Source organism: Hydra viridissima, unplaced genomic scaffold (assembly GCF_058129835.1).
Source record: "Hydra viridissima isolate aposymbiotic clone 2 unplaced genomic scaffold, HvirCarnegie_v1 scaffold_12, whole genome shotgun sequence".
Lineage (NCBI taxonomy): Eukaryota > Metazoa > Cnidaria > Hydrozoa > Anthoathecata > Hydridae > Hydra > Hydra viridissima.
Window position 1 is genome coordinate 6,103,613 of NW_028324311.1, and position 9,974 is coordinate 6,113,586.

The window sequence follows — 9,974 nt, forward strand, 5'->3', positions numbered from 1 at the left end:
AAAAAAAAAAATCTTTTAACCTGCTTTACAGAATCATCAAATTTTTTTTTGCATTCTGAAAGTTCTTGTCGTAATTTGGAAGCCACATCATGCTGGTTTGCCACCTTAAATGTAAATGATTTCTTAAACCTATATATTCAATATAAAAACCAAATTTAATAATATAAAAAATATACAAATACATTTCATTTTTATAAAAATAGATAGCTCTAGATATTGTTGCCATTACCTCAAGTGCCATTATTTTGCGCTCATTCTCAAGCTGCGTTGTTACATCACTGACACTCTTTTGTAATTGTAATATCTAGAAAAGAAACTTTTTTTATTTAAAAATAATTAAAATGATTTCCTTATGGATGTAATTTTTAGACTGTAAAAAGATAAAAAAATCTATTTTTACTTTTATTAAAAGTTAATAAAAATTCAGCAGAAATTTGTAACAAAATTTGTATCCTACCTAATAATGTTCCTGTATGTACAAATTTGTAAAATGTACAAAAATATTAAACTTGTACACAGAGGAACATTATAAAAGATTGCTTTTAACTGTTAATAACTCTTTATTTTCTTTTTCTTCTTTTTTTTTTTTTCTATTTTGTTTTAATTTTAAAACTTTACTGTCTAGGACAACTAAGAGAAATATGAAGGGAATAATAGTCATTTCCCTTGCTTTTTTGATAAAAGAAATTTAAAGATAACACTTTTTAACCAAAGACAAAAAGAAATCAGAATTTTGTTGCACAGTGTCTTCACAAGTGGTCTTCTTCTAAACATCAATCTAAACATCAAGCAGCCTTGAATTTCCTCAAAAAAAACTATAAATATTTTCTTTTTACATTTTCATAAACTTGAAAGGCAAATTATATAACTTTTCAAAAAACTTTCTGAAATTTTTAAAAATTTGTCTTTCAATTAAATATTGAAAAACTAAATAAAAACTGTTTTTAAAATTATATTTGTTAAAGTAATTATATTTATGAATAATTTATTTAATTTTGTAATTGAATTGCGTGAAGAAACTATTTACGGCGGATTTGATTGACGTAGTTTATTTGATATGTTGTAAATATAGTTTAAGCGGTTTATTTTATGAGCATATTTGAGATTCTTTGTATAGTATAAATTGAAGGAAAACTTTTTGTAAAGGGAATTTTAAGGAGAAGAGAAAATGTAGAGCTGAAACGTTGTGTTCGCTGCGAGAAAACAACAAGCTAACCGGGCACATGATGGAGCCATCTTCAAATAATTAGAACATCTTTGAAAAATACGATGGTATATCCGATGCCGCAATTTGGTCGCAGCGAACCAAAGTCGTTGCAGAGAAGCAACGCGTTGAGTTAACAGTGCTCTTTCCAGTTTTGTTGCGAAGTAATACTTAGTCTTCGATTGTTTGTGAGTAGAAGATAAGAAGGATGTGAAGAGAATCGAAGATGTCTTTATTTATCGAGTTTTTCCTTCGGATGCCTACGTGGCATGATTTGTGTACGAAGCAGAAGATGAGAGATGAGGAACAAATGGATGTCTCTTTTGCTGATCTAAAACGTTTCTCGTGTTTGGCAGAGTAGCCTGACGAGAGGGTGCGACTGGCGTTGCAGTTGGATTGCCAGAAGCGGTATTTGAGATTTGGATCCGCAAAAGAAACAATTGTTGTGATGTTCCGCAAAGCAAGAGTTGCTTTGAATTAAATGTGATCCCGAAGGATCAAGGAGGAGTGTAATTGAATTGCGTGAAGAAACTATTTACGGCGGATTTGATTGACGTAGTTTATTTGATATGTTGTAAATATAGTTTAAGCGGTTTATTTTATGAGCATATTTGAGATTCTTTGTATAGTATAAATTGAAGGAAAACTTTTTGTAAAGGGAATTTTAAGGAGAAGAGAAAATGTAGAGCTGAAACGTTGTGTTCGCTGCGAGAAAACAACAAATTTATTAACTTATAACAGCATTACTGCTCAGAAATGAAAAAAATATTAATTGTAAAAAAAATGTAAACTTTTAAAAATGAGTGGGTTTTAATGCTTAGATATCAAATCTGCATATCACAGACAAGAGTCATCAAAAGCTTGAAAATTACAGCAGAGTTTTACATAATATATTTGGTTTGTGCTGACCATTAATACTTGATAGCATTTCACTTAAAGCCTCTTTTAAAACATGAAAATATAAAAGCACACAATGAAATAAGGTATAATTGACTTTAAATTAATTTTGAATGATGTTAAGAAAAAAAAAAAAAAGTGTTTTGAGTTTAAAAAGTTTACTAATTTAAAAAACCTTTTCATTTTGTGCTTCATTATTTCTTTCCAATGTAGCAATGCTGCTGATGTTATTCTGTAGTTCAAGTACACGTAATTCATCTATTTTTTGTCCCATATGGATTTTATCATGTAGATCTAACATAAGCTGGTCTTGTCTAAATATCTTGTCTGTTAAAGCTTGCTTTTCCTTTTCATATTCATTAATCTCCTTTTGGAGTTGGTTTATGAGAGCATCATTTTTTAAAATTGCACTCTTGTTTTCAAAACTTATCAGAGTTTGATCTTCTACTGTGTGACCTAATAAAAAATTTCTTTTTTTAACTTCATAACAATATATTAATTATATAAGTTATAACATTAAATAACAGCTGTCTAATTTAAAATAAAAGTCTACTCACTATTTTCTTGTCCATTTTCTTTAATGTCACCATTAGGAACTGTTGTTTTGCTTACACAATTCTCTGAGTTAATTGTTCCATCACTAAAACGTTTTTTTGAGAAAATAATCAAATAAACTGGTTGCGTGTATATTTGTGTCTACTACATGTCTGTGTCTATGTGTGTTATAAACAAACACGTATATACTGTATGAACATAAACAACTCTATGAATTAAACAGCTTTGAATCAAAACTGTTTAACTCATAGAGTTGTTTATACTCATACTTTTTACTAAACTTTATGAATAAAAAAAATGAAAAAAAGATTGACAAGGGACAGACATTCTAACAAATATTAAAAAAAAGTACTTGGAAGTTTGTACTTTGCAGTCATCAAAAAGTCTATTAGCTGGAAAAGACTTAAACACCAGGTGAGAAAGCTGCAAAAATTTAAAAAATAAAAGAAAACAAAAAATTTTAAAATAAACTTAGTTTCATTAAAAAAAATTCATTTCATCAATTTCTTCAAAAGCATAAAAATTTCTGAAGATTTAGAAACTATTTAAAATTTCAGTAGCTATTAATTTAACAGTTGGATTTTTTGCTGCAGAATATTTGGCACCATTTTTTTTTACCACTATTGTTTCATTGGCAAGAATTTTAATGATTGTCATTATTTGCTGCATAATTAAGCACTTTTACTATTTGTTTCTGCTACCATTCACATTCAACTCATCACTTTTCAGATAGTAAGATATTACTAGCAATGACTTATATATAGTATACAAATCATATATAAATAATTATAAATACCATTTTTGTTTTATACATCTGTTTTACATATTTACAATTTATAACAAAAATGACAAAATAAGTTTCTAATTATGAAATTTTATAGTTTTTCTTAATAAATCCTCAAATGAGTTAAATTAAATATTTTAACAGGATTTAAGCGAGAGAGTCATATAACTTAAATAATTTTCTAAAGAAGAAAATTCACAATATTAGTTTTTTCTTTATTATTGTGATTTTTTTTTAGGTAGTTTTTTTTTTGTTTGTTTAAAAACATAGGTAACATAGAAAAACATAGAAAACATAGAAAATACAGGTAAATACCTGGGAATGGTCAATAGATTTATCTCTAAATAAGTTGACAAACACATCAACATCTGATTGTAATTCATCATTATGAAAATTTAGATCCTCGACTTCTTTTTCTAGTTTCTATGAAAAAGAAAATTATAAAATTTAAAAGCTATATCTTAATGAGTTAGAAACTATTGTTGAAGTGGAAAGATTGGAAGTTTTAAATGTTCCAATGCAGAATGCTAGAACAAAATCATGATAACTTAAGCTTTGAAAAAGTAGGGATTTATCAAGTAAGTCTGTTAAATATAGAATGATTAAAAATGTTACAAACTCTAAAAATAAAAATGTACTGATGTTAAAGTGCTTCTGCTGATCCAGATCACAAAAAAAGATAAAGTAAAATAAAATATCAAAAATTTACTTCAATATGTGCACAGAGTTCAGAAAATTTTTTGTTAAAGTCAATCATTCTTGAATTTGAATCATTCTCAAGCTCTTCGATAGTCTCAACCAAAAGATCATTCTCTTCGCTAAGATCAGTTACATAGCCCTGTAAAGACTGCAGTTGATCCTAAAATAGAATAAAAGTTACATTGATATTAGCAAAAAGTACTATAATAGAGAGTAATTTTTTAAGAGATTGTTTTAAGTTTTAAACTTCATTGACATAGTGTAGATGTCATCCTTCTAAGTTTTACAGTTTTGATTTTAATTGAAGTTTTAAGCTTAAGGTCAAGTGACATACAAGATGCCATCATGGAAAACTAACCTTCAGTTTATTTTCATTGAAAAATTTTTTTGAAAACTCTGATTTTTGAGTTTTATTGATATCTTCTTCGTTTTCTTTCTCTTTATTCATTATTGTTGATCTTTTATTTTTAACTAAATACTGCTTTTTATAAAAATCTAATTATCTTAATTTATCAAAGCAGAGCATCAAAAAAATAATAATAATAATAAAACAACTAGATAGCTACATAGTTAAATTTAAATTATCACTCAGAAACTCAATACAGCTATATAGAAGGACATTAGTTTAGCATCAAAGTTTACCAACAAAAATTGCAGAATTTAGTATCAACTTTTATCCAATTTTTTGTCAATAAATTTCGAATTTACATTTTTACAACTTATAAATGTTTATAATATTCCAGTTGTTTTTTGTTGTTGTTGGTGTTTTTTTTTTTTTTTTTTTTTACTTTTTTTGGCACGTCCTGATAAAACTAATTACTTAATTAGAGTTAATTGATAAATTCTTTTTTCAGACATAAGTAGGCGTTTGATATTTGCCATTTGAAGTGTTTACATCATCAGCTGATCTTTCTTACGATCACGTGTTTAAAATTCAAAATTCAGCGGAACTTTAGAAAATTAATGATGGGAGATGTTTTATTCTAATTTCAACTGTTTTGTTAGAGTAGACTCAAATGTTAATCTTTTTTGCTAATCACTCATTGTAAATTTAAATTAACCTAACAATAACGTCGCTAAAGTAAATTATGACTTAAAAAAGAAGTTTGGCATTTGAAAAAGTACTTTTAATTAACAAGCTATTAGTAAGATTGAGTGTTCGTTATTGTTACTATAATTAACCCTTGATTACAATATAACGTAAATCCTTCATGAAACGGAGTTTCCTTATACCGGTTCAAATTAGTATACTTTTCAGAGAAATATGTTCTTTTTATTTGTATATAGTTTATTTAAATCTGAATAAGCTTGTAAGCATCTATTATTGCACAATAGGCTAAGTATAGTTTTGGTAAGAGATGATTTCGTAAGCTCATTTAACTTTTGATTTACAGCTAAGCATTTTTCTAACTATAATAAATCATATTCACGTCAGTAATTCAAACGTCAAATAACAAGTTCTCTCCGGCCACCGGAATTACCACTAATTAAATGTACCCTTATTAAATGTCGCCAAGTTTGCACGCTCATAATTTTATTTTCAAATATCTTGTCTGTTAAAAGTTTGAACCAGAGGTGAGACTTCCGAATTCGATTAATTAATTTCGAGTAATCTCTTTTGATTCAAATGATTTGACTTAATCCACCAAAATATTTTAAACAACTCATTTAAGTTTTATTACGGAATTAATGCCCTATTTCAATTGTTTCGTCAGTTATGAAAAATAAGCAGACGTCAGATTTTCGGAGTAAAATAATCTAGTTTAAGTTGTTATTCAATTGTATAAGTTTTTGTTCGTTACAGAAACAATACACTATTTTGTTTTATTGAACCGAAAGAAACCTCGTCTCTGATTCATCAATGACGAACCAATAGCTTTATACTAATACCTTTAATACTAATACCTTAAACCAATAGTTTGGTCAGTAACTAATTATTGTTTAATTGTTTGTCTAACTGACGTATCTTGTCAGTCAAAAAAAGCAACGTGCAAGTAAATAAGCCAATTAAAATGCCTTTATATCTCCTGGCAACATTTTTGAACTAATTCAAAAGGAAAGAATCCAATTTGTTCCGAAGTATTTTAAATTTTTGCATAAGAAACAAGTTTGTCGACAAATTGGAAAACTATTTATTTTTTAAAAAAGTACTTAAAAAGAATCAATAATTTTTTTTGGAACAAAATCTGGTATTAGGCAAGGGCAATCACACAAATTAAAAAAACTTATTACTAAAAAAAAAATCTTTGCAGAATAATATTTAGCGCAGATAAAGCTGCATCTTGTGAGACTCAGCTGCGCGTGCTTAAGGACTTAAATGTATTAAAATTTAACATACACCAAGTTCAACTGTATTTAAATTTAATCTACACCAAGTTCAACTGTTAACCCTTTTCTATAAATTTTCGAAAGTTTTGTAAATGCTTTTTTTTTTTTTTGTGCTTTTTACAAATTTGTATGTTTTAGTTTGTTTTTTTTTCAAATACTTATACAAATTTAATTAAGCAAAAGAGTTATCTGTAGTTTATTCATATCATGTTTTTAGTGCAATTAAGCCTAGTTGGCAATCAATGTTCTTTATCAGTTAATTAAAAAAAAAAAAGGCTTTTTATACTTTAGTTGCCAGTTGGAGAAATTCAAGAACCTGATTAAAAAAGTTTTGACTTTGTTCAAAAATAAGTACTAAAATCATGTGTCTACACAACTACTTTAACCAAAAGGAAAATATATCATACTGCTCGTTCGGATTTGTCAACTGCTATGATGGGAGTGGTTTTTTAAAGGTGGTTATGATGTAAAAAAGTAAATGAATCTTCAGTCAGTTGTTAGACGAACTAACTTGCACCCGCGGTCATCGCAAATAATGCTACCCAGCAAACACACAACGTTGAAATAACGTTGATCGACGTTGATCAACGTTATTTCAACGTTGTTTCAACCTTGTGTGCTTGGTGGGTAAAGCTGTGAGAGATGAAACAAATGCTATGTTTCGTGACAGCTTGATTATCTGAGAAGAATTGGACAGAACCATTAATTGAAAAATTAAGGAATAAAACTGAAAAATTTATGTAATTTGTACTTAATATAAGTTACATTTAAAATTTTTTTCTTTCATTAGCAAAATTTTTATCATGTAATAAATTGGCGATGTAATTCTCCCCAGCAAGCACAACGTTAAAACAACGTTGAAATAACGTTGATCGACGTTGATCAACGTTATTTCAACGTTGTTTCAACGTTGTGTGCTTGCTGGGTCCATTCCTTATTTAAGTAAAAAACACGAGTTTTTCTTTATCTCAAAAAAAGTCAAGCAAATAAAGGAGATAATAAATGGAGATGATAAATGTAAATCTTGTAAATAAGTCCTTTACTTGTTATAAAAATGTTTTTGTAATTTTACCTGTTTCTTCTTATTCTCTAATAAACAATTAAATTTCTAAATTTCATTTCCAACTTTAAGACTCATTTATTTCCTCCGGTTTGCAATAAAAAATACAAGTAACTCGAATCTTTTTAATTTATTCTTACCCATGTTTATTTCACTCCGTTCTCAGCCTGTTAATAATGGAAAGAACTTCTTTAAATACTGTTAAAATTAACGGTAGAGTTTATTCTTTCCCAACTCTTTTTATTTTTTGTTATTATTATTTTCAATTTTTGTTAATTTTCAAAATCTCTTAATCATCGTATTTTTCTATTCATTTCCATATTTCTCTTTTTTAAATTTAGTTTAAATTTGCCTGTTTTGTAAGTGATTCAAAATGTCCGGCCGTATATATCAAAAGAATGTGTCTTCTCGTTGTTATAATTATTTTATCAACTTTAGGCGGCTACATGCTAGTTATGTAATTATTGATGTATGGGCATGCGTATTGCATTCTCCATTTTGTGAATTATTCGACCATTTTGAACTCAAGTTGCTACATATTCGTCATATTATTCATAAGTTCTTTTTTTCCTACATTCAAGCTATATTTAAAAAATTCTTAAGCATCAAGATTTAAGATAACCCCTAAAGATTTAAGATAACCCCTAAAGATTTAAGATAACCCCTAAAGATTTAAGATAACCCCTAAAGATTTAAGATAACCCCTAAAGATTTAAGATAACCCCTAAAGATTTAAGATAACCCCTAAAGATTTAAGATAATTAAACTATTTTTGTGCGTATTTATTATTATATGATAAAAAACAGGTTCAATAAATATGTAAATTATATATTCGATAAATGATGTAACATTTCAGAATTTCGATCAGAGTTGTTATCTTTCAAGTATCTGAGAAATTTTCTGCCGACATAAAATGTCTCAAATATATTTTGACATAATTTTGTCTGAGACGTTTGCTGTTTCCTATTTTTGAAGAAAAAATCAGTCCTACAAATTTATAGGGCATTTCAGTTTATTTTCAGTTTAATTCGAAGAGTAAAATATAAATTTCGTTTTACCTTATTGAAATAAAAAAAATAATCTCAAACTTAATTTTTATTGCTGAAAGTGGTTTTTATTATATGGGGACCAGTGGTTTTTATGGCGACCAGTGCCACATTAGCAATTAAGTAGAACGAAAAGTAGAATTTTTAAAGGGTCGAACCATTTACAGCATAAATTTCTATGATCTAATGGTCTACAATATAAAGAAATAAAAAATAATTCTATGCTAGAATATTTAATTCCGTTCGAAGATCGAATATATCGCAACAGAAAAATAGGATCGAATAATTTATAGTCGAAACAAATCATATTAAAAATTTAATTTTTCACCAGCGCGGCATTTCAGATTAAAAAAGATTAATCATAGGACAACCGACAATTTCAAGCAGCGCTCAGAGTACGATTTTTAAACGTAAGAAAATCTCCGGCGTTAATTGTTTTTTGGAGAGTTGTGATCTTAACCTAAAATTTATTTCAAATAAAACAAATATTAATGATAATGTTTGGCTGTTAAAAGTATTTTTTCTTGCACTTTTTTTAGAGAGAAAATGTTACTTTTCAGATTGTAACTGATACAACTCAAACAAGTAAACTGGCAATTAAATGAATCAAATATTTGTATGTTTCTGCTCTCCTCAATTAAACCAGCGCTGCCTCATGGCATTATTTGAAAAATTGGCATTTTTTTGATCAAATGGCATTTTATGACCTTTAAACTTTATTTTGGCAGTTTGACACAGAAAAATTAAAGTTCTTGAAAAAGTATTTTCTTTTTTGGAAAAAAAGTTGAAATTAATTTTTACTCCTCATGATTTTTAGGGATGATGAAAAAAACACCTTTTCACTTCCAATCCGAAAATTAACTTGTTGATCCAACTTGGAAATAAACACGAAGCTTGCACAAATATGTTTAAATAGTAATTGTTTCTTTAGAAGTAAAAAGCTCTAGTGTTTTTGATGAAGTTTGTTTAAAATAAAATAACGAAAACATTTTGAAACAGCCACGATTTGAAAAATGGCATTATTTTGGCATTTCAAATGTAAAAAACGTTGGCAATACTGAATATAATTGTAAATTAAAACGATTAAAATATGATGCCTAGGAAAGCCTGCTTCCACGTTTAAGATATTAAAACGATATCTCAAACGTGGAAGCTAATAAAACTAAAAGGCTGTAAAATGCTACTGGATATATGTATATAAAGTATGTGGATAGAAAATATATTTCGGACATAGTTTATGTCAAAAAAAAATATGTCTAAAAATATCTCGACAGATCCGCCAGAGATATTATGTCGTAACAACTCTGATTTCGATCAAGCAGAACAAGAAGCGTTGTAGACGAAATACTTTCAAAAGGGAGCGTCACATTTCCGAGCTTCACGATTTGTTACAGCTAAGAA

General features: G+C 27.8%; 1 protein-coding gene across 2 annotated transcripts in view; it reads right to left on the minus strand.

The window, feature by feature from the left end:
- Positions 1 to 7,860, minus strand: part of LOC145194059 (uncharacterized) — a 28,311-nt gene extending 20,451 nt beyond the window's left edge. Inside the window, exons 1-8 of one of the 2 annotated variants that reach the window (XM_090068403.1) lie at positions 7,668 to 7,860; positions 4,150 to 4,299; positions 3,756 to 3,863; positions 3,009 to 3,079; positions 2,659 to 2,741; positions 2,277 to 2,557; positions 230 to 304; positions 21 to 104 (exon numbers count right to left, since the gene is read on the minus strand). In XM_090068403.1, the coding sequence (XP_089924529.1) occupies positions 21 to 104; positions 230 to 304; positions 2,277 to 2,557; positions 2,659 to 2,741; positions 3,009 to 3,079; positions 3,756 to 3,863; positions 4,150 to 4,197 (750 nt within the window). In that variant the 5' untranslated portion in view covers positions 4,198 to 4,299; positions 7,668 to 7,860. Of the gene's footprint in view, positions 1 to 20; positions 105 to 229; positions 305 to 2,276; positions 2,558 to 2,658; positions 2,742 to 3,008; positions 3,080 to 3,755; positions 3,864 to 4,149; positions 4,300 to 4,497; positions 5,342 to 7,667 lie in introns of those variants that run through there. The other variant, XM_090068402.1, reaches the window with a different exon arrangement.
- Between the last annotated feature and the right edge of the window lie 2,114 nt (positions 7,861 to 9,974).